General features: G+C 37.3%; 1 protein-coding gene across 1 annotated transcript in view; it reads right to left on the bottom strand.

Moving 5' to 3' along the window:
• Positions 1-19,310: 19,310 nt before the first annotated feature.
• Ptp36E (protein tyrosine phosphatase 36E) overlaps positions 19,311-25,026 on the bottom strand; it is a 235,318-nt gene continuing 229,602 nt past the window's right edge. The window contains exon 17 of the mRNA XM_090381417.1: positions 19,311-22,105. Within this exon, the coding sequence (XP_090237543.1) occupies positions 22,040-22,105 (66 nt within the window). The 3' untranslated portion in view covers positions 19,311-22,039. The remainder of the gene's footprint in view (positions 22,106-25,026) is intronic.

The raw sequence follows: 25,026 nt of genomic DNA, 5'->3' as shown, positions 1-25,026 counted from the left end.
TGTCCATTGATTACCACCACTCTGTCTTCTCCCACTCAACCATCCCGTTATAAGTAATAAGAAATATAAGAGTAATAAGAAAAACAGCAAAGGGTTCTTTACTTACGTAAACTCTAGAAGGAAAGGGATGAATCAGATTGGTCCACTGGATATTGATAGTTTAACTGTTGAGGATCCTACTCAGGTGGCTTGCATCTACATTCACACATGAGGAGTTATTCAAGTAGGGGAATGCCGGAGGTGAATTAAACTCTGGCAGCGAGCTAGATGATTTTGTAATAAATGGAGGAGAAATTGTTGAAGATAACCATAAAAAAGGCAACCAGGGTGGATGGGATCTATCCCGTTATATTAAAGGAGGCAGCAAAGGAAGTAAGCAAACCCTTAGCAATAATTATGAGAGTTTCTTTGGACTCAGGGGAGGTACCCATGGACTGGAGATGTGCAAATGTGACCCCAATTCACAAATCAGGATTAAAGGGTGACACAAGTAATTATAGACCTGTTAGTTTAACTTCTGTTCCAGGGAAATTAATGGAGGCACTGGTTAAAGAAGCACTGCAGGATCATTAGCATTAGTAGAGGCATTTGATGCAAGAAAGCAAGCTTATGCAGCATCAGCCAAAAAATAAATAAATAAAATAAATAAAAAATAACTACTTCCACTTCACCCCTCTGTTCGTTCGAAATACCTGTCCAGCTGAGCCTTAACCTTATTTAGGCTATCAACTTCCACTACAAGGGATGGAACTCTGTTCCACCAACCAACCACCCGCTGGCTAAAGGCAAATTTCCTCACGTCTATCCTACATCTGTCTTTTCTCAATTTGAATTTATGCCCTTCTGGTGATTATTCTGAGCAAGAGGAAGAATCCCATCAGCATAGAGCATGCTCAAACCATTCAAGGCTTTATACACCTCTATCAGATCATCTCACTGGTGCCTAGTCTCCAGACACTGTAATTTGCAAAACTTAAGCCTTTCTTCGTAAGAGCACCCCTTTGTTCCATTCACTAATCTTGTTGCTGTTCTCTGTACTCGTTCCAGCAGCTCTAAATCCTTCTTGAAATGAGGCCTCCAGACCTGTATACAGTACTCTAGGTTTGGCCTGACCATTGCCTTATACAAGGGAATAATCACCTCCTTATCCCTGCTAGAAAAATTCCTATATATCATTGACAATACACCATGAGCTACTCTTGCAGCCTGTCTGCACTGTCAGAAAACTTCATATCTGCCTGCACAACCACCCCCAGGTCCCTTTCATTCTCTACCACTGTCAGTGTAGTACCATAGAATTGATACGTTGCTCTGGGGTTGCTGTTTCCCATATGTAGTACTTTACATTTGTCAATGTTAAACTTCATTTGCCACCTCTCAGCCCATCTGCTCAACCTTTCCAGATCCTGTTGCAGTAACATTGTCAGTAGTGTCCTTGACAACCCTGCCAACCTTTGTATCGTCTGCAAACTTGGACATTAATCCCGATATACCATCATCAATATCATTTATAAATACAGAAAACAATAATGGACCCAACACTGAGCCCTGAGGGACTCCACTAATAACATCAGTCCACGATGAGCAGTGTCCATTGATTACCACTCTCTGTCTTCTCCCCCTCAACCACCCCTTTATCCATAGCAGCAATTTGCCTCCAATGTCACACTGCTCCAATTTGTGTAGCAGTCTTGCATGTGCAACAGTATCAAAAGCCTTTCTAAGATCCAAGTATATAATATCAAAGTTATTCCCTGCATCCAGTTCTTTTGTGACTGCATCATAGTATCCAATCAAATTGGTCAGGCAAGACTTCCCCTTAACAAAACCGTGCTGTGTCCGAGCTATAACTGAAGTCTTGTCTAGATGATCCTGCAGTGCTTTTTTAACCAGTGCCTCCATTAATTTTCCGGGAACAGAAGCTGAACTCACAGGTCTATAATTACTTGTGTCGCCCTTTGATCCTCCTTTGTGAATTGGGGTCACATTCGCACTTCTCCAGTCCATGGGTACTTCCCCTGTGTCCAAGGAAGCCCTCATAATTATGGCTAAGGGTTTGCTTACTTCCCCCACTGCCTCCTTCAATATAACTGGATAGATCCCATCCACCCCAGGTGCCTTTCTTGTGTTTATCTTCAACAATTTCTCCCCCGCTTTACTCTCAGTTATTACAATATTTTCTAGCTTACTGCCAGAGTTGAATACACCTGTGGCATTCCCCTCACTGAATAACTCTCATGTGTGAATGTCGATGCAAAATATTCATTTAGTTTGTTAGCTACCTGAGCAGGATCATCAACAGTTGACCCATCGATATCAAGTGGACCAATCTGATTTATCCCCTTCCTTCTAGAGTTTACATAAGTAAAGAACTCTTTGTTGTTTTTCTTTGCATCTCTTGCCAAAGATTTCTCGTAATCTGCCTTCGCCTGCCTAACCTCCTTTGTAACTTGGTTACAGATCAACTTGTATCTATCATAGGCTTCTGTGTCATGTGTTAAATTTTATGTATCCCATGCATTTTTCTTCTCTGCCATATGTATCATTAGTTCATCTGACATCCATTTAGTCCTGAACCTTGAACAATATTTCTTAGTTGGTATGAAAAGCCTAGTAGCTTCCAAGATAAGTTCTTTGAATGCTTCCCATTTTGAATTTGCTGTTGGTAACATCATCAGTTGGTCCCACTGTATAGAATTTAAATACTGTCTCAGTCCATCATAGTCGCCTTTACGAAAGCAATAACCCTTCCCTTTACCCCTAATGGTAGTTACCTCTTTGAGTAAATCCCACTTCAGCACACTGTGATCACTGCCACCTAGTTGTTCATTTACCTGCAGATTCTTAATGCATGACGAATCACTACTGATAATCAAATCAAGAGTATTACTCCCTCTAGTTGCCTCCCGAACATGCTGATGTAGAAAACAATCATCCAATAAATCCACAAAAGCCTTGCTAGTGTGTGAGTGACCAACCCACAAATTCCAGTCAATATCTGGGAAATTAAAATCCCCCATAATAAGACTCTCTGATTTACTGGCCCACTCTATTTCCCTGTGCAGTTTCTTATTATACTTATCAGAGTCATTAGGCCTATAGCACACTCCTACCCTTAATTTTGATCTCCCATTGCTTATGTCACAACAAACTTACTTGACACTGCACTGTCCAGCGATGTCGACTGGCTTCACTTCCTTGGATTTTATGTATTTCTTAACTAATAGCATAATGCATCCTCCCGTCCTATCCTGTCTGTAGACATTGTACTCCCCAAATTCAGTTCTGCATTCCTTATATCTGTGTGACACCACGTGTCAGAAATCCCCACAGTATCTGCCTTTGATGTTTTGAGCAGTACCTCAAATTCATCAAATTTATTTACTAAACTCCTGGCATTGGTGTACACGCAAGTATACATGCACCTGTTCTTTTACTTAGCTACCCTAACACAACCCATGTGTTTACTTGTACCCCAATGATTCCCAGCAGTCTCTGAAATATCCTGCATCTTATTTTCCAGGCTGCAGCTTATTCCAATAGAAGCAGTGCAAAGAATCACTTTCACCTCTGCCAGTGGCTACAGTTTTTCTGTATCTAGACAAGACTTCAGTTATAGCTCGGACACAGCACGGTTTTGTTAAGGGGAAGTCTTGTCTGACTAATTTGATTAGATACTATGATGTGGTCACAAAAAAACTGGATGCAGGAAATAACTTTGATATCATATATTTGGATCTTAGAAAGGCTTTTGATACTGTTTCACATGGAAGACTGCTGCAGAAATTGGAGCAATGTGGTATTGGAAGTAAATTGCTGCTATGGATAAATGGGTGGTTGAGTGGAAGAAGACAGAGTGGTAATCAATGGACACTGCTATTCGTGGACTAATGTTATTAGTGGAGTCCCTCAGGGTTCAGTGTTGGGTTCATCATTGTTTTCTGTATTTATAAGTGATATTGATGATGGTATATCGGGCTTAATGTCCTATTTTGCAGACGATAGAAAGGTTGGCAAGGTTGTTAAGGACAGTACGCTGCTGCAAAAGGATCTAGAAAAGTTGAGAAGATGGGCTGAGAGGTGGCAAATGAAGTTTAACCTTGACAAATGTAAAGTACTTCATATGGGAAACAGTAACCCCAGAGTAACATATCAACTCTCTGGTACTACACTTACATTGGTAGAGAATGAAAATGACCTGGGGGTAATTGTGCAGGCAGATATGAAGTTTTCTGAGCAGTGCAGATGGGCAAGGGTTAGCTCATGGTGTCTCTTCAATGATATACAGGAATTTTTCTAGCAGGGATAAGGTGGTGATTATCCCCTTGGCAATGATCAGGCCACACCTTAAGTACTGTATATAGGTCTGGAGGCCTCATTTTAAGAAGGATGTATGTATGTTTAGTTTTGTAATATGCCAAAGCTTAAGTTTTGCAGATTACAATATCTGGAGACTATGCACCTGTGAGATGTATAAAGCCTTGAATGGTTTTATACATCTGCATGAGCATGCTCAATGCTGATGGGATTCTTCCTCTTGCTCAGAATAATCGCCTGAGAGGGCATAAATTCAAATTGAGGAAAGACAGTTGTAGGATAGATGTGTGAAATTTGCTGTTAGCCAGTGGGTAGTTTATTGGTGGAACAGACTTCCATGTTTTGTTGTGGAAGTTGATAGCCTAAATAAATTTAAGGCTGAGCTGGACAGGTATTTGGAACAAGTGAAGGGGTGAAATGGGAGCAGTTTTTTTTTTCTTTTTTGGCTGATGCTGCATAAGCTTGCTTTCTTGCATCGTCTGCCTCTACTAATGCTAATGCTAGAACCACAAAGACAAAGTTTGTAGTTGGAAAGATGGAAATTGGAAAGTTTAAAATTTAAGGAACAATGTCCTGTTAAAATAAAGCTAGAAAACATGCTGGGAGAAAAACATTTGAGGATTTTTATTAACAAATTCAACTTCTGGAATAAATGATGGTTTAATTAAACCTTTTTGAGAATCAGAGAAGCGAAGTTGCTAACGTTCATGAAGAATTTTTAAAATTTGTTGTTTTTCTTGTTTAGGGCTAGAGAACATGTCAATTTGAATTCTGCAGGGAGCTCTTTAAAAATTAAGTAGGAAAGTCCATGGCAAATTAAATATAAGTATAAAAACAGTGAACCAGACAGAACTTTTAGGGAAGAGGTAGACAGTTCTACCTGCTCTAAGTTGTACTAGGGGAAAACTGTGCTGGATTGAACTGTAAGCAATTTAGTGCATCTAAACCAGCCTGCAGCAGTATAAGGGGTAATTGGTAAAATAACAACTTTGTATGCAAATCTTATGGTTCAGACCTCAGTCCTGACTGGAAATGCGAACAATTTGAAAAGACAAATTTTCTCACTTTGTCATACAGATGATTCAGGTGGGGAAGAAAGGTAAGGCAATTATCAATCAGTAATCCAAGGAATTTTGTGGTAGTTACAAAAGGAAGAGATTTACCGTTAATTTTTATGAGAGGAGGACGAGTTGGTGAGCAGTAACAGTATCAAACTTACTGTTACTGCGAGAAACAGTAAGTTTGACAAACGTTGACCAGTCAAAGTTTTTGAAGAAGAGAATTTGCATTTTCTTATAATCAATGGCAACAATTTCCATAAAAAAAACTAAATCATCAGCATATGCAACAGATGAATAATTTTTGAAACCTTCAGTGACCATTGGTTAAGAACAAAATTCCAAAATGATGGTCCAAGAATAGGTCCACGTAAGACTTTCCGAAAATTAAACTGTAGGAAAATTTGAAGTAACCATAACAGATCTATCTGATAAATAATTCCTAATAAGATAGTATAGGTTATCAGGATAATTTTGAATTTTAAGATGTTCGATGGCTCTGACCTACCAGAGAGAGTCAAAGGGTTCTCTAAGTTGATAAAAATTGCCAATACATAGTTAGAAGAGGATTCATTAATGGAATTCAGAAGAGTAATAAGAGAATATTCAGCACCAACTCTGGAACGAAAAACATATCGATTACTAGAATTTACTAGAATTGTAGAAGGTGGGAATGAGATAAGTTCCAGATGCAGCATTTTTATGCTCCTGCAAACGGATAAGTTTTTGGAAATTTTTGCAGTCTTCTTAATAACATATTAAATTGTGTTCTTCAAATAGATTAAAGTCTTAGTCATGTTCATTAGTTTTTAAATTTAGTGATTTTTGTAAGTTATGACTCACTACTTGTACCACTATTGTATCGGTATTTTGGTGTGGAGTCAATTGTTAAAGAAGCACTGAAGGATCATCTAGACAAGACCACAGTTATAGTTGTCTTAAGGGGAAGTCTTGTCTGACCAATTTGATTGGATACTATGATGTGGTCACAAAGGAACTGAATGCAAAAAAATGTTTTGATCTCATACTCGGATTTCAGGAGAGATTTTCATACTGTTGCACATTAGCATATGATGCATATGCTAAAGAGGCATATGATGTAAGAAAGCAAGCTTATACAGCATGAGCAAAAGAAAAAAAAAAAAAAAAAGACCATTCCCATTTCACCCATTTGCTCCAAATGTTTGTCCAGTTCTTCCTTGAATTTATTTAAGCTATCAACTTCCACAATGACAACAGATGGCAGTTTGTTTCGACAATCAACCACTCACTGGCTAAAGGCGAATTTAAGCACATCTATTCTGCAACTCTCTTTCCTCAATTTGAATTTATGCCCACTCAAGTGGAATCTGAGCAAGAGGAAGAATCCCATCAGCATTGAGCTTGCTTCTGCTGCAATTTGCAGAAATGAAGCCTATCTTGGTAACAGCAACCCATTTCTTCCACTCACTAATCTCGTTGCCCTTCTCTGTCTGTACGCATTATAGTAGCTCAACATCTTTCTTAAATTGAGGCCCCCACACCTTGAGTACTGTATGCAGTACTCAAGGTGTGGCCTGACCATTGCTGTATACAATCACCTCCTTATCATTGCTAGCAAAATTCATATATATCATTCACAAGACCTCATGAGCTACTCTTGCACTGCTCAGAAAACTTAATCTCTGACTGCACAATTACCCCATGGTGCCTCCGTAGCCAGGTGGGAAGGAGCAGCAGTGCATAGCACACGCCTCTTGATTAGACCGGGGTTCGAGCCCGTGACCACCAAATACGGAGGATGAGGAAAGGTCAGGGAGTGACCACTGCATATCTCCGGAGCATTATGGCCTTAGTTGCTAATGCTCTTAAAAACCAAATAACAACAACTTCACCTGACATTCATTTAGGCCTAAACATTGAAAAGTATTTTTAGTTAGTATGAAAAGCCTAGTAGCTTCAAAGATTAATTTTTTCCCATTTAGAATTTGCTGTTGGTAACATGATCAGTTGGTCCCACTGTATAGAATTTAAAAATTATCTGCGACTGCTGTAGCCACCTTTATGAAAGGAAAGACCCTTTATCCCTGATGTTAGTTACCTCTTTAAGTAAATCCCACATCAGTACACTGATCACTGTCACCTAGTGGTTCCTTTATCTGCAGATTCTTAATGCATAAATAATCACTGCTGATAATCACATCAAGTGTATTACCATTTCTGGTTGCCTCGCGAACCTGCTGCTGTAGAAAACAGTATATCCACAAGTGTTACTAGTGTGCAAGTGACCAACCACAATTTCCAATCAATACCTGGGAAGTTAAAATCGCCCATAATAAGTCATTTTGATTTACTGGCGCACTGTTTTTTCTGTACAGTTGTTCTTTTGACTCATTAGGCCTATAACACTCCTACCCTTATTTTTGCTGTCCTAGTTGAGTCACCAATCTGACTCAACATTGCACTGTCCACCCATTTGAACTGGATGCACTTGCCTTAGATTTTTGTGTTTCATAACTAACAGTCTATCCTTTTTGACACGTACTCCCCAAATTTCAGTTCTGCTTTCCTTATATCTGTATGGCACTACGTCTCTGATATCTGAACAATAACCACCTTTGATATCTTGACCAGCACTTCAAATTTATTTACTGTACACTTAACAGTAGTGTATATTCAAGTATGCGTTACTCTTAGTTACCCTAACACAGCCCACATATTTACTTATTTCATGATGACTCCCAGCACTTTGCTTTCCAGGCTGCTGCTTGCTTCCATTAGAAGCAGTGCAAGAATCACTTTCACAGTAGCCTGTGGGTACTGTTAATCGCCCTGATCGAGCAGTTTTCCAATCCACCTAACACTGCCTCAATAGCATCAGTAAATATTCTTGCATCCTTTCTACAAATTTGTATTTAAGTTTATCCCATCCCTGTTAGAAGCAGTTTCTCCTGTTAACAAGCACAGACCATGTTGAGAAAAATTCTACCCCTTGCACAATCTCTTCTGGGCTCTCATCATATGCTCCATCCTATCGTGTTTTGGCAGAATTCCTGACACCATTACTTTAACCCTAACTAGTGTCTTTTTTCCCCACATTGACCTATACTTGTTAAGTAAGTCCGCAGATTTTCTACTTTTAAACTAACAGGTCTGTATAAGTTGATAGTACACAGAGTGGACAGAAATCATGGGATACCTACCTAGTAATGGGTAGTCCATCTTTCACACGGCGAGGCATTGAGTCCACCAGTTCACAAAAGCGTTCTACAGGTATTTCCATCCATGCTTGCTGCGCTACTGTCCATAATTCCATTGCATTCCTGGGTAGAGGATCCAAAGCTTGAACTGACCTTTCTATAGCATCCTAAAGATGCTCCAGAGGGTTCACGTCCAGTGAACAGGGAGTCCATTACGTGGTGGTGGTGAAATCTGCGGAATGCTCTTCGAACCATGTTCTAGTCACCACGGCTGTTGGAAGAGTCCATTGCCCTGTGGGTGCACAATTACCATGAAAGGATGCAGATGGTCTGCAAGGATGGACACGTAACCTGGACTGTTCAGAGATGTGTCTAGATATAACAGAGGTCCCAATGTGTGCCAGTTGAACACTCCCCAGACCATTACCAACTGCCCACCTGCCTGAACAGTTCCTTGTAGACATGATTGGGCATATAGCTTTGTGCGGGTTCCGCCAGATACGCACCCTCCCATCTGCTTTAAATAACTGGAAACGGGACTCATCGGACCAGGAGACCCATCTCCAATCTTCCGAGGTCCAGTTGAAGCGAAGAGGACTGTGTCATGGGGCTAACAATGGGACTCTGGTGGGTCAGTGGCTCCCAACCATAACCTATTACTGCTAATGATCACCTGATAGTGGAGACATTTCTGGCACATCCCTCATTGAAGTCGGTGGTGATTTGTGCCACTGTTGCTCTCCGGTTGTCTGAAACAATGTGAGACAGACATCAATAGCCATGTTTATCCACCACCTTTCTCTGCCCACAACGCTGTCCACAATGAGATGTTATTTCGGAAATGATATATTCCCGATACTCTGTTGATACTATTGAACGGGGATAGTGCATTTTCTGTACTACCTCTGCAATAGTGACCCATGCATCAGGCAGCCACTTTATCCCTCTTTCAAAGTCAGTTAACTCATGATGTTTATCCATACTGACATTGAATTACCATCTCTGTGAATGCAGTGTACCTGTATACCTGCCAAGCGATGGGTTTGTATACTAGCAAGAGGGGTGACAGTGTAGAGTTGCCCAGGAACGAGGTATCCCACAAATTCTGTCCTTTCAGTGTAGATAATGTGCGCTGAGGGCATAACCTGCCACTGAGCAATGCAGACAGACTGCCAGGACAACTCACGGGATTTTGGTAGCAAGGATAAGGATGTGATTATCCCTTTTTATAAGGCAATGGTTAGGCCACCTTGAATACTGCATACAGGTCTGGAGGCCTCATTTTAGGAAGGATGTAGAGCTGCTGGAATGAGTACAGAGAAGGGCAACGAGATTGGTGAGGGGAACATAGGGTTGATCTTGCCAAGACAGGTTTAAGTTCTGCAAATTTCAGAGTCTGGAGATTAGGTACCTGTGAGGTGATCTGATTGAGGTGTATAAAGCCTTGAATGGTTTGAGCAAGCTCAATGCTGATGGGATTCTTCTCCTGCTCAGATTATGCACCTGAGGGGGCAAAATTCAAATTGAGGAAAGACAGTTGCGGGATAGATGTGCAGAAATTTGCCTTTAGCCAGTGGGTGGTTGATTGCTGGAACTAACTTCCATTTGTAGTTGTGGAAGTTGATAGCTTGAATAAATGGATGGGTGAAATTTGGCTGATACTGTATAAGCATGCTTTCTTGTATCATATGTCTCTGCTAATGGTAATTTCCTCAAGGGCAGAGGGAAAACAGGCTGGCTTATTTTGAAAAAAAAAAAAAAAATGTTCTAGAGGTTCCAAATTTATTCATTATAATTTCTAAAGACCAATTTCATTGTTGCTATGTATTTGCAACATGTAAAATCATTCATTTTGTAAGACGTACAGTAGTTTGATTCAATTGCTGAAATCATATTGCACTATTTATACCTCATATCAAAAAATTGGAACAAATGAACTGGAGGCAGCATTCAAACTCTTGACCATTATTTCTTAGGCAACTGCCTTTACTCACTGGACCATTATTTCTTAGGCAACTGCCTTTACTCACTGGACCAATCTGACAGTATAAGTTAACATTTTAGCTTAATTCTATTGACTCTCATTCTGTGGAGATTATAAGAATCACAGCTATTATCTAAAAAAAATAATAAATTACTCCTGAATGCTTATGTGCATAACCCTTAAAAAACCTGGCATGTACTAGTTCCCAAAGATGTTGATTTTGAGGTGCTACTGATTTTATGGGTGAAGTGTGGAAAACTGTTTGATCATTTTTTTTATAGTAAATATGTAATGTACATAAACCTCAAGAAACCAGGGATTTTTTTTTTTTTAAATCTCACATGTGCTGTTTGATCCAAAACTTTTTTTTTATGGAATTATGTAATATTTTATAATTATCTTAATATTAAAGCAATTTTATTCAGTGCTATGAAAAGCCTCATTTTTGTCACCAAAAAGTAGTTTAGCTGTTTCTTCTGTAATTTCTGGATGATGATGATGATGATCAACAGAGTCATCACTGCTAGTTTTGAACTTATCTTTGTCTGATTCCTCAAAAACAGTCATCTTTGGTACTCTTCTTAGCAATACCAATGCATGTTTATTAATGTTAGAAAGTAAATCCTTCCACACTAGTTTTACCCATTGGTGGTTAATGAGTAAATCCAACTGATCTTATTAACTTTGCCATGCCTGAAGTCATCTGCTGGGTCCACTGCTTTCAAACTCGGTCTTTAAGTGGCTTAATAATGCAGTTATACAAAAGTTTCTGTTTTCGATATCCAACAAATGTAAGCAATATAAAAGTTGAGAAATGCAAGTGTTTGTTTCTACAAAACATTGCACAACAAATTTAGTAGCAACTAGATATTCAATAATCTTACTCACTCCATAAATAGCTGAGAACAAGACAGATTTTTCCTGATAACATTAAGTTAATTTTCTCTGTATGTAGAAACCTGGCATGACTTGTATACATAAAGATTGGGTGTTGATATATTCCTTTTTTAGCTTGTTTTAGATATTCTACCTATTCTGAAAAAGTTTTTCTCACTTTCTTAACATTACATCTGATGGTAAAAGCACTGGTGTCTGTCCAAGTTTTTTTAGTCTATCTTTCAGTTGCTGATGTGAGAGCCTGTTGAATGTAATGAGCCATGCCAAGAGCTAGTTGAGATTAAGAAAGTGATTTATTGGGGGGGGGGGGCCTTGTTTATAGATTCAGTAAATTTTTTCCAGGTTGAAAATCTTGTATGCTGCTTCTGTGCAACCAGACGATTTGAGAAGTTGAAGGTAATCATCTGGTTGTTAATTCTATAAATTTCTGCTTAAATGAAGTTTACTTCTTTCTGTAATGCAGTATTTTAAAACATTGAAAAATGCCAACTGCCACTCACCCAGGGAAGTATAGCACAACCAGCCAGAAACATGCTAGGAAACTCCTCTCCACTTAACACAGTGACCATTTCAGTAGGTGCCAGCCAAACCAAAAGGCAGATATGCAACACAATACCTACCAATTAAAATTAAAACTGCAAATTAACTACAAAATTGGTGGTGGGTAGGTTTCTGTATTCTCCCTTTGGATTAAGTGCAGTGGGATTTCCTAACTTGTTTTTGGCAGAGTTGCAGCAGAACAGCCTCCGCAGCTGAGTGGTCAGGAGCACAGTACTCTTTGAGTAGACCAGGGTTCAAGCCCCTGGCTGCTAAATTTGGTTGATCTGCCAACTTGCACTGGAACAGGGTGGCAGATTATGGTCCATTTCCAGCAATGTGAATTGTTGAGGAGGCTTCTTCCATCCTGCAGTTTACAATTCTAAGCAGCAGACTATACTTCCCTGTGTAAATTTAGGCTTCTGCTTTTTTGATTTGTACAGATGTGTAGTTTAAACATTACTAGTGAAATTATTCCTCTTTTCTTCCTTCACGGATTAGGCAATCCGCCTGTTCCGATCGCAAAGAGGTCTGCCCATCTTTTCTTTGGTCTTCCTTTTGCTCTATATGTGTAAGCTAATTTAGGGAATCTATTATTTTCCATTCTTTCTACATGTTCTTTTGATCTTTGTCTATATTCTATAATGTTTTTCATTAATTGAGTAAATCTTTAATTCCTTTCTAATATTTACATTTGGTATTTTATCTAATTTTGTACATCCTTTAATAGAATACAAACTGCAGAAATAAAATTAAGATATGTCAATGTCTCTTTGTTTCAGAAGTGTTGGTATTGCCATTACTTTTTGCATTTACATTCACACATGAGGAGTTATTCAGGAAGTGGAATGCCAGAGGTGAAGTAAACTCTGGCAGTGAGCTAGATGATTTTGTAATAACTGAGAGGAAAGGGGAGGAGAAATTGTTGAGGATAAACATAAAAAAGATACCTGGGGTGGATGGGATCTATCCAGTTATTTTAAAGAAGGCAGCAAAGGAAGTAAGCAAACCCTTAGCCATAATTATTTTGGACTCAGGGGAGGTACCAATTCACAAAGCAGGATCAAAGGCTGACACAAGTAATTATAGACCTGTGAGTTTAACTTCTGTTCCAGGAAAATTAATGGAGACACTGGTTAAAGAAGCACTGCAGGATCATCTAGATAAGACTTCAGTTATAGCACAGACACAGCATGGTTTTGTTAAGGGAAAGTCTTGCCTGACCAATTTGATTGGATACTATGATGCAGTCACAAAAGAACTGGATGCAGGGAATAACTTTGATATTATATATTTGGATCTTAGAAAGACTGTGCAGCAGTATGGCATTGGAGGCAAATTGCTGCTATGGATAAAGGGATGGTTGAGGGGAGAAGACAGAGCGGTAATCAATGGACACTGCTCATCATGGACTAATGTTATTAGTGGAGTCCTTCAGGGTTCAGTGTTGGGTCCATTATTGTTTTCTGTATTTATAAATAATATTGATGATGGTATATCAAGCTTAATGTCCAAGTTTGCAGACGATACAAAGGTTGGTAGGGTTGTTAAGGACACTACTGATGCTATGCTGCTGCAACAGGATCTGGAAAGGTTGAGCAGATGGGCTGATAGGATTTAGGAGTTCCACAAAATGGCTCAAAACATTGTAAGTTGCCAGCCATCTTGCAACACAACACCATAGGGATAAATCACTGGGCAATTCATAAGTATCTGCAAACACTTAATTTGGCTTTACAAGGAAAGTAAAAAATTATTATTGATTTGTCACAAACTGTAATTAGTTTTGAAGCTAAACTTCGGCTTTTTGTGTATGATCTTAAGAACAAAATATTTAATCATTTTCCATGAGTAAAACCAAATATAATTAATATCAAAGACGAATACAAGGAAGAATTGCAAGCATAGATTTGAAAAGTTTGAAATCTACCTTTGCATATTTTGTGAACCCATTTATTTGTGATATTACTGAAGATGGATTTCCAATTTCTGAAATAATAGTTGGTGAAAAAGTGGCTGGGGAATTGCAAATTCAGCACAAATCTACATCTATAATTGAATTTTGGAAGCTCGTGCCAGAATCAAAATATCCACATTTAAAGAAAGCTGCTTGCCGTCTAATTTCAATTTTTGGTACAACATATTGCTGTGAATCTTTGTACTCTACAATGAAGTTTGTGAAGTCAAAATATCGTTCATAATTGACCAAAGGTCTTCATTAAATGTCATACTTTTTATTAATGCATTTTTATTATTAAAATTATTTTGTATTTTCTTTCTCTTAAATGTATACTTTACATAGCACTTAAGACTTGTGTAGAATATGTAATCATATTAATTAAATTGAATTGGTGTATTTAATACTATATAACTATGGTGTGGCTCCTTATAATATATGAAAAACCGGAATGCGGCTCTCATTGACTTCATGCATGCCCACCCCTGTTCTATACAGTGAAGTCTGCTTGTATTGTTAATGTTTTTTTATTTCTTAATCAACCTTCAGCTCCTTAATTAAGTTAAAAACTGTATTAATAACATTTGGCTAATTTCTCTTTTCCTCCAAATAAATTTGTTTAACTGGCTTCCTACTTTACCTATTCCTTAAATTAAATATTCAATTAAAGACTGCTGTGCACACAAAATTAACTTGTTCCATTTTTTGATTTAGTAATTTCTTTGTCTAACTTTCTTCAAACTTCATTTAAGTTTGTGCAGCTGATTTTACTGTCAAACTGTAAATCTCTCCCAATCCCGCCCCCTTTTTTTTTTTCTGTATAAGCTTTTCTTCTTTGCATCATTTATTCAGAAACTGTTGACAGGCTTGTAAGCTTCTGTTTAACAGCATAGTATTGCTCATGTAATAATGATCCATTAAAATTATATTGGTGTAGCCCTGCCCCACCACAAATTTTTCTATAAGCCATTTTACAGTGCTTTCTTCCTTACTATTTTTTTTTTAATATAACATTTTATTCCCTTAAATTTGATTCACGATCCTAACACACAGATTTTTATTATGTTCCTGCGATTCGTCTTTGTCCTCCATGATATTAGTGATTTTGCTACTTTTTTTTTTTTTTGAGATTCCTAAAAATTCTTCAATCAGAGCTGTAATTAGCTGATCTCACGCAAAGTGAATAGGTTTCTCCTATGAATTATTCTGGATTTTTCAGCCTGTACAACATGTGCAGACTTACTAAACACAGTGCAATTTGATCTCAGGCTACACTTCTGGCAAACAACTTTTATATATTTTGGCTTAAAATGTATAAATGATAGTCAAAAACCTATAGAGAGGTAATACCATGTATGTGTTCACAACCTTCTTCAGGTGTGCTGTGAGATCAGGAAAACTCTATTGAGTGACCCTCACTCTTTAGATTGGCTATATGAATTTAGTGTCTTTCAAGATTGATTTGAGTGACAAAAGTTTGGAAGCCCAATGAGATAGAGCATAAACAGATCTCTGGAAGGCAGGAGTAATAATCTGCATATACATAGGTGGATGTGTGGTACCTAAAATCCAGTGTTAGTAAATTACTGCATTCCACAATTGTTTTAATTTACAAAAAAAAAAAAAACCATTTAATAACAGCTAAAATTTTTCATATCCTAATATAAAATAGATAGCAGCAACATCAGGACACTGTTCAAAGACAATCCTGTCAACTTTTTGAAATTTAATGCTATACAGTTCTGCTAATAGTAAAGTTCCCAGATCTTCAGCTACTCTAGAGAGAGGGGGGCAAAGTAACACTAGCATAATTATAGTCTCTCTTTTGAAGCTTAAATTTATAACAGAAAAATCAAATACAAAACTTTTGTAATCACCATCAGGAGTAGAGTGGGAATGTCTTTTCAGGGATGTGCTTCATAAAGGGTGGGGGCATGCTAAAATCAATAATTTGTACAGGTAAAATTTCACTTTCTAATGTAAAAGTCAAGTTCTTTAATTCATACATTTGCACATCTCCAGTCCATGGGGAGTCTGCTTATTTCCTTTGCTGCATACTTTAATATAATTGACTAGATCCCATCCACCCCAGGTGCCTTCCTTATGTTTAACTTCAACAATTCCTACTCCACTTTGCTCTCAGTTATTACAAAATCATTTAACTCACTGTTAGTTCGATAAGCTTCTGGCCTCCACTTCCCTAAGAATTCCTCATCTGTCAATGTAGATGCAAAATACTCTTTCAGTTTGTCAGATACCTGAGCAGGATCATCAACAGTCAAACCATCCATATCAAGTGGATCATACTGGTTCATCCCCTTCATTCTAGAGTTCATATAAGTAAATAAGTCTTTGCATCCTTTGCCAAAGATTTCTCATAATCTGCCTTTGCTTGCCTAACCTCCTTTGTTACTTGATTACAGACTATCTTTTATATACCATAGGTAGGCATGTGTGTCTCTTGATAATTTATATGCATCCCGTGCATTTTTTTTTTTCTCTGCCACGAGTCTCATTAGTTCATCTGACATTCATTTAGGCCTAAACCTTGAACACTTTCCACTGTATCAAATTTAAAAACTGCCTGAGAGCACTGTAGTCATCTTTATGAAAGCAAAAACGCTTCCCTTGATGGTAGTTGCATTAAAGCGCATGGCACCTCCGTAGCCAGGTGGGAAGGAGCAGCAGTGCATAGCACACGCTTCTTGATTAGACCTGGGTTCGAGCCCGTCACTACCAAATACGGAGGATGCAGAAAGGTCAGGGAATGACCACCGCATATTCCCGGAGCAATATGGACTTAGTTGCTAATGCTCCTAAAAACCAAAGCATAAAGCGTGCATCAGTACACTGTTTATCAGCAGTGATCAGAGTATTACTCCCTCTAGTTGCCTCTCAAAACAATCATCCAATAAATCCACAAGTTCCATTCTATATCTGGAAAATTAAAATCTTCCATTATAAGACAATCTGATTTTCTGGCCCCTCTCTGTTTTGTTGTACTCATCAGGCCTATAACACACTCCTCTCAGTATAAACCCTTGTAACTGATGGGTTTCTCATAATCTGCCTACAGACTATCTTATATATAATTTTGCTTTCCAAGTGCTTATGTCACACTGCACTGTCCACTGGATGCACTTCCTTAGATTTTGTTTCTTAATTAACCTCATCATCCCTCCGCCCCTTCCTGTACACATTGTACTCCTCAAATTGCCGACCGGGCTAGCCAGGTGGGTAAAGCGCCTGCCTGGCAACCCAAAGGTCGCAGGTTCGAATCCCGCCTTGGGCTTGGATCAAAGTACTGCAAAAACCTTGGGAGGTGCATTATGGCCACAGAAGCCGATGCACCAACAACTACCAAAAAAAACTTCCCAAATTCCTATTCTGCATTCGTTACATCCGTGTGACACCATGTTTGCCCGTTATAGTATTTTGAATTCAATTTCATTGATCTGTAGTGTATATAAATAAATTAGACTCATCTCTTATGAAAAATGTTTTTAATATGGAAAAATGTAGTATAATTTTATAAATTTAATTATAAAAAGTAGTTGTGGTACAGATATTCAATTATGTAAAACTTGAAGGTCATTTGTAAATCTTGGTTTTGTTTCATTTCATGTTTAGACATTTCAGAGCCTAAAAGGCTTCAAAAGCTTATAGAAAACCTTAATGAAACTTGGCTTGATAACAACATTCCCTTTGCCTAATTTCCAAGCTGAAGGCATAGTGTTTTTTTTATTATTATTATTATCCAACCAAGGTTCATTTATATTCATGTAGAAACTGTCAGATTACTTGCCATTTGAAAGGGTAAAAAATTACAACTTTGTTCCATACACAGTAATTGACATCAAAACAGGATCATTATAATTAAAGTTTTTAGCGTCACTTTGGATGCTTGTAGACAGAAACCTAAAAATGAGACACCACCATTTCATGAAGACAGTTGTGGAGGAAGTGATGCTAAAAATTAAAACATCAAGGAATGGTGACTTTGTCATTTTTAATTACTTTTGTGCATTATATTGGTATGTTCCAGTAAGTGGCATACAGTTCTTATAAATAAGAGAGAGGGGAAACTGCCCTATGAATATAGCAAATCAAACAGTTTGGTTGTTTTCAAATAAATATTGATTCCCTTATAAAAATCTTTTGCAAAAATTTTCTTTTCCACATCTTTACTGTATGTTCGTAAACATCAGTAAGAGAGCCTTCATAAGAGTACATGCAGAGTTTTTTTTTTTTTTTTTAAAGGCCTAATCAATCTCAGGCAGAAAGAATTGCGTTTCTCCCCATGCATGACAGCTTGAGGGATCACCAATCAGTTTTCTTCATAGTCCAGATCCCTTAGTTGCATAAAATGTCAAATATTATAGAATGCTTAGAGATATTTTATTGCAAATATATAATAATTGAGAAAAGTCAAACCTTTTATATAGCTCATTAAAAAGTTTCACACATACAAGCAAAATGAACCACAGTGAATTGATTAGATTGGTGTGCCTTCCACCATATGCTGATATCATACATTTATATCCTCTAAATTTAGTGCACTGGTAAGAATTACCCTACTCATTCATTTAATTATGTATATTTTAGAAGTTTTATTGCATCAGTAATGTGATTGAAGAAAGTTAGGGAACCAACAAAAATTGCCATAAGCTCAGGTTGCTGAGGGCCCATTGCATACAGATAGTCAATGACTTTTGACAACTGGTGACCCCCGAGGTAGCCAATATGCCAAAAAACAAAATGTTTTTGTTCTTAGACCATTGAAGGCAGCCACATAATGTAGGTGTTCAAAGTATAAAAAGAAATCAAAACTGTATTTGAAAATCACCAAAAAAAATGGATTTTTTTTTAAGGAAAGTCATTATGGTCTGTGTGCTCCTTACTAATGAGGAATGTATGTCAGATATAAGTAAAAGAAAAATACCAGCATGGTTGGAACATCAAAGAACCAAGAAACTTATGCCAAATCATGGTAGTTTAGGTTGGCATGTGCCTGCACATACTGCAAAAATTGTTTCAACAAACTTCCGACACATTCTCAGAAAATCTTGTTGCAGGTATGGAAATGGTTTCCATACCTGCAACCAGAGTCTCTAACTTGGTTATGTTCTATCTAGTAAATGAGAAGTTTACCTCAATATAGTATGTAGAACACTTCCATATGATACTCTCCAGAAATTAAAACACTTACATTAGAGTAACAAATAGTTGCAATTTTTTGTTAAATTCTTCTTTAAACTATTTGTTACTCTAATGTAAGTTTTTCGTTTTAATTTCTGGAGAGTATCATATGGAAGTGTTCTACGTACTATATTGAGGTAAACTTCTCTTATTATTTTACAAATATCAACGTAGAATGTATTGAGCATTACAGCTCTGGTTCATACTATCTAAGTAAATGAATAAACAATATAGATGGTACCAGACATTCAATTTCTTGCCAACCAGCAGAACCTGTTTAAATGAATAGAATTTTCTATCACACACCATCATCTATCCATAATTATAGGTGTAGAATCAGACCTGATCCAACACAAGTTTTGGCATGGAGATAATAGCAGCAATACTGAATTTTTTTTTCCAACCCAAGCACGGTACTGAGTACTATAGGTTCTAATACCTCTCGTGTTTGGGGTTCACATAAAAAAAACTCTCCTGGTTAGGACAGTGCAGAGCACTGTAACATTAAAGTAGTTGTGCTTTATAATTTAAATGTTGATTTTTCAGATATAACTTCTGAAGGGTGGTATGTGATTTCACATACCACCCTTCAGAAACTTTACACTGCTGTATAAGTTTATGAATTACATTTTATTTCCTGAAATCTTACTAGGCAGACTTTGATTCTGGTACTGAAAATTGGCAATTAACTAGCCCCAGGGCTGGTTGAATGGTAGTCAATAACTTTCATAAAATTTCAGTAGTAACACTGCAGTTTTATTACTTAATATAAAAAAGAAAAACAGGAATGGCATGAAGACAAATCTCATAGGAGACTCACCAGTTGCTGTTTTGTAGATTGTCCAGAATTCATAAGCTTAATGTCACTTTTTTTTTTTGTGTGTAGGCACCCTCCTTAACTTCAGGTATGTCATAGAGATTACAATACAAATGAGAGGATATATTCTCTCTCCCCCCCCCCCAGAAAAGCTGGTCACCTTATACTGTAGACTGCATACAGATTAAGTTGATGCTTTTCCTTTTTTCACTTCCATCACCGCACCTATGAAAGGCTCCAACAGAGACCTATTGCAGGCTGAAAAGCCTAACCAAAATTAAAAAAAAAAAATTCAGCATCTGATATTAGAACAGTTGTTTCATAAACTACAACAGTCATGGAAGCAAAGTGGATATGGTATAAGAACTACTTAAGTATATCGCATCAGAGTCTGGAAAATTTACACTGGGGATTTGTTTCTTATATTTAACCTGACCTTCACAGATTGCATATAGCAACATGCTAGTCATTCTAATAGTTTGCAATGGAAAGAGGGGAAAAAATGATCAGTTACCATTCTTGAGTGTTTTTCTCAAGGAGTTGGCATCACTTCAACATAGCAGTCTACAGAAACCCAATGTGTAAATTAAAGATTACATTACAGTATAAACCAGTTAGAGGTTTTGCCCATTTCAGTAATGAATATGACTGAAAACAAAAATTTAACAGAACCAATCTGTTGGCATACAAATTTCCCTCTTGATATATAGTGTTAATGATGTCATTAACTTTTGTTTATAGTACAGAGGTCTAAAGACATAAGTCTATGGAAATTATACTCCTTGTGGTCCAAACTTTGCAGACTTGACAACATTAAATTTACAGTTTTACATACAATATATAAAATCAGAATTCTCATGGGTAGTGTACTGTCTAAAATTGTTCTTCCAACTGAATTCACATCAGAATAGGAAGAATGTTGATTCAATAAAACAGTTTTTTTTCACTCATGGCAACCTGCCTATTTTCATACATAAATAAGCAAATCATCTGGACAATTTATAAAAACAATACTAATGCTGGGTGGTCTTAGCACTTATTCCAAACAGTCTAACCCAATTCACTGGAGAATAAAGATCATATGACAGGTTACATTGTAGGCGGGCCATAATGTCAATCACACGGATGTACTGATTGTAGGACCAGTGCATGCTGCTTGATTGCATCTCATTGAATGAAAAAATATTCTTACATTCCAACACTATTCAAGTAGTTATTAATAAAATACATGTGCTGGATGCCCATGCCATGATAAGGGACCTTACATAAGAATTAAAATTACCTCAGACAGAGAAGCACCTCATTCTCACTCTGCTGGCTGCATCACACATTTTGTTCAGAACCTCAGGCTATGTGTAATCACCAGCCAGATGACTCATGGCAGTGAGAACAACTACAGAAAGCATCATAACTAGTTTTCAATTACACTTGCCATGATATCACATTGCATTTCGCATAAGTTATATAAAAGTCTTGTTTCCTTAGTAGTGCTCATCAGTAATGTTACTATAGTAACATGAGCTTTATCATTAGTGCACAATTCTTCACACATCGATATTAGCAGTCGGCTAATTTGTTTGTTTCTGCCTACTTTTATAGTCCTCATTTCACTTACTTGCATCTATGTGCCTTTCCTGTAAATACTGATTATTATTTCAGCATTTTGTGATAGGCATTCACTGTCTGTGGGCCTCAAAAGTGACACACTTTTAATTATAACCACTCTTTATACACATTGCATTAATTTGTTTAGAATCATGTATTTACTCAAAAGAGCAAGGAATTCTTATTTTGATGCATCAAAACCCTTCTAAAGAAACAGAATATCTACTTCAGGAGGCTTTAAAACGTACAAACAAATAATGGAACAAAAACTTATTGCTTCATATACAGAAAAATAAACTGTTCCATTATATAAAGCCAACAGCAAAATTTCTTTTTAAATAAAAACTGTCATAAAATATTAGTACAGCTGTTCTGTGAGGTCCTGGCAATATGCCATATTTTCTTATATTGGGTAATTTATATATATAGGCTGAGACTAAGTTTATTTCACTGCATTCCACAGAATGTATTGATGTTCCACTGTTGTTTTCAGTCTTGATGAAGGTAATGAAGAACATAATGGAGAACCAAGTCGTAACAATACTTGTACTCTGTCTGAAAAGATAAATTCACATATTACATTTAAGATATAAAATTTTATTCATTTATATTTAGAGAAAACATTTTAGATTTTAAATGCTATTTTCAAAATCACTTTTCACAGCCTATAGAAGAGGAGTAGCCAACTGGCTAGTTTTTTGGTGTGCATCTATGAAACTGGGCCTTTAAAAGGCAGTTTTTTATTATTTTGAGTAAAAATGTTAGATTTTTAGTATGCTATCCATTATTATCATTGCAGTGTTGTACCACAACAGGCCTCTGAGTGGTCAGGAGTGGGAGTGCAGTAGCGCACGCTCTTTGAGTAGACCAGGGTTCAAGCCCCTGACTGCTGAATACAGTCGATCTGCCAACCCACAATGGACCAGTGTGGCAGATTATGGTCCATTTCTCTCAGCATGAATTGTTGAGGAGGCTTCTATCCTGCAATGGGTTGATAATGGTTGCACTTTACCTTCTTTTTTTTTTTTACCACACCAGTCTAGTAAATATATTCCTGAGACCAGAAGTTTTACAACTTCATCGTAATTGTTTTTTTGCAACCAATTTACCAGTGTGGAAGCTTAGGGAATAGATCTTGCAGTTTGAAAATTGCATTTATATACATTTCTCTCTCTTTTGGCACTTGTGCTTACTGATTTTTATTAATTGTAGAAGTATTTGTATTATAAATATATGAGTAGTTTTATAGAAAAATTTATTAATTAACAATTTTTTTTTGTATTTCAAATTAAAAATAACATCACAACCACTTTCTCATCTATTATATAGGTGCATAAACTACAACTGTATTACAACTAATTTTGTGTTGCATTATTATTTTCATAGTTAAAACTTTTAAAGTTATGCCTCAGACTAGAGCAAAAGCAGTAGGAATGCCTTGGTTCTGAATGTGTAGTGCTCCTACAGGTCAGGATTATATGCTTTATTTCTTTTTATGAAGTACAGTTAGGAGGTCAACATTTCCTTTAGCCTTCAAAATCATCACTTTGGGTGACTTTTCTTTACAACATTTGAATAACTCTCTCCTTTTAAGAGGAGATTCTCAATATAGACATTGTGGGCATTGGTCCCACATGTCCAATTTAATCCTTATTTCTGCTGATAGAATTTTACTATAAGTGTCTCAGATCAACTATTAATACTCTCGGCTGTCCCTGATTGTGAAGGACTGGGGAGTGACAATGATCTAGGTTATTTCCATTACTTTGCGGTTAAAATTTCCGCACCCAGATAATCCAAATCATTTGTTAGTATATATAAGTAAAACAAACTTATATAAAAATAAGGGCCAACTATTTACAATTCTTGTTTAATCAAGGAGCCATCAATCCAAGCAACCTAATCTTAAATTGGAAAATTAAAGTACCAATGGACCTTCCCTTGGCTTTTAAAATCTCCACTATCTAAGTTAAATGAATAGTGGTCCCAAGGATGCGGAAGTAGGGCAGCTGCTCAGTAGCTATTGCTAGCCACACACAGAGGTAAAATATATGTTGGGGAATTTAACTCACTCTGGTGGCATAGTATGTCCTTAGGAGGCTCCTACAAAAGCTCTATCAGGTAATAAATAGCTACCCCAAAGACAGAAGTGTCTCAGTTCATACACCTTGTGAATAAAGGTTGCCTAATGGTGCACATGCTCTTGACATCACTGGAAAAAACTAAATCGATAGTTTTGAAAGGAAACTTAATGGAATAACCATAATGGTATCAGAACTAAAATACCTGAGAGTTGTTTTTGCTCAAAATTCATTTCTTATCCCCATTTGGCATATTTAGCAAAAAAAAATTAAAACTATGTAGTATCAGTAGGGCTGACTGAGGGCTCAAAAGAAAGACCCTGGCAATCATATATTGAGCAGTGTTCTTGCCTGTCGGCACATGGTTTACCCGCATGGCCATAGTCTGGAACAAATTATAGAACAATACTTATCACTAGGGCATGTTGTGCTGGCTGATGCTCTACCACTTTATTTGGAAATAGCCAAAAGAGGCTTATATTACACTCTCAGAATTTTTGGGGATAGCCATTAACACTGACAACATTAAGGCTGAGAGAAAGAAAATAGAAGCCACAAAGCTCCACATCCTTGGACTTTTTACAACCTTCATATTGACAGGTCACGGCTCCCTAAAGGAAAAACTAACTTCCTTAGGGTTGGCTGATGACCCAAATTGTACCTACGGCAAGAGTGAAGACACATTCTTTCTGAATGTACAAGCTATGAAACCCAGAGAACACAATAGCTAAATTGGCCCCCTTCCAAGGGGACAAGAACGTTAATTTATTATAGATGAAAATATATATAAGGCAGTCACAAACTTTACTCAATCAGTATTTGAAATCAGATGCTACAGCCTCTGTCTCCCACCACGCCAAGATGATGACATTTTAATCTGATAAGGTAGCTGTAACCAGCATCCTAGATTGGACGTAACCAAATTGATGACTGGGGTCTCCACGCTCACTTGCTATTGGAGTCAAACCCCATACTTGCATTACTTGGTAGAGTTGTTGTTGTTTGGTTTTTAGGAGCATTAGCAACTAAGGCCAGATTACTCTGGGGATATGTGGTGGTCATTTGCTGACCTTTCCGCATCCTCTGTATTTGGTGGTCACGGGCTCAAACTCCAGCATAATCAAGAAGGGTGTGCTACGCACTGCCGCTCCTGCCCGCTTGGCTACGGAGGTGTCATATTTGGTAGAGTTAGGTAGGATACTGGGTATTCACCAAGCCATGCACTGTATGTTTTTTAAGTACTTTCTCAATCAGATGCATGTTTTCCAGTAGCTTGTTATCAAAATTGACCCTCTGCAGCTGATACTTGTAAAATGTACCTTCTATCACTTCACCTTCTCTTCCTTATATACTACAGGGTGCCTTTTGATTACCTGGGAAATGGAAAAAAATACT

This window comes from Mastigoproctus giganteus, chromosome 9 (assembly GCF_048544385.1).
Source record: "Mastigoproctus giganteus isolate SK-2022 chromosome 9, ASM4854438v1, whole genome shotgun sequence".
NCBI lineage: Eukaryota > Metazoa > Arthropoda > Arachnida > Uropygi > Thelyphonidae > Mastigoproctus > Mastigoproctus giganteus.
This window is presented reverse-complemented; position numbering and strand designations above follow the sequence as displayed.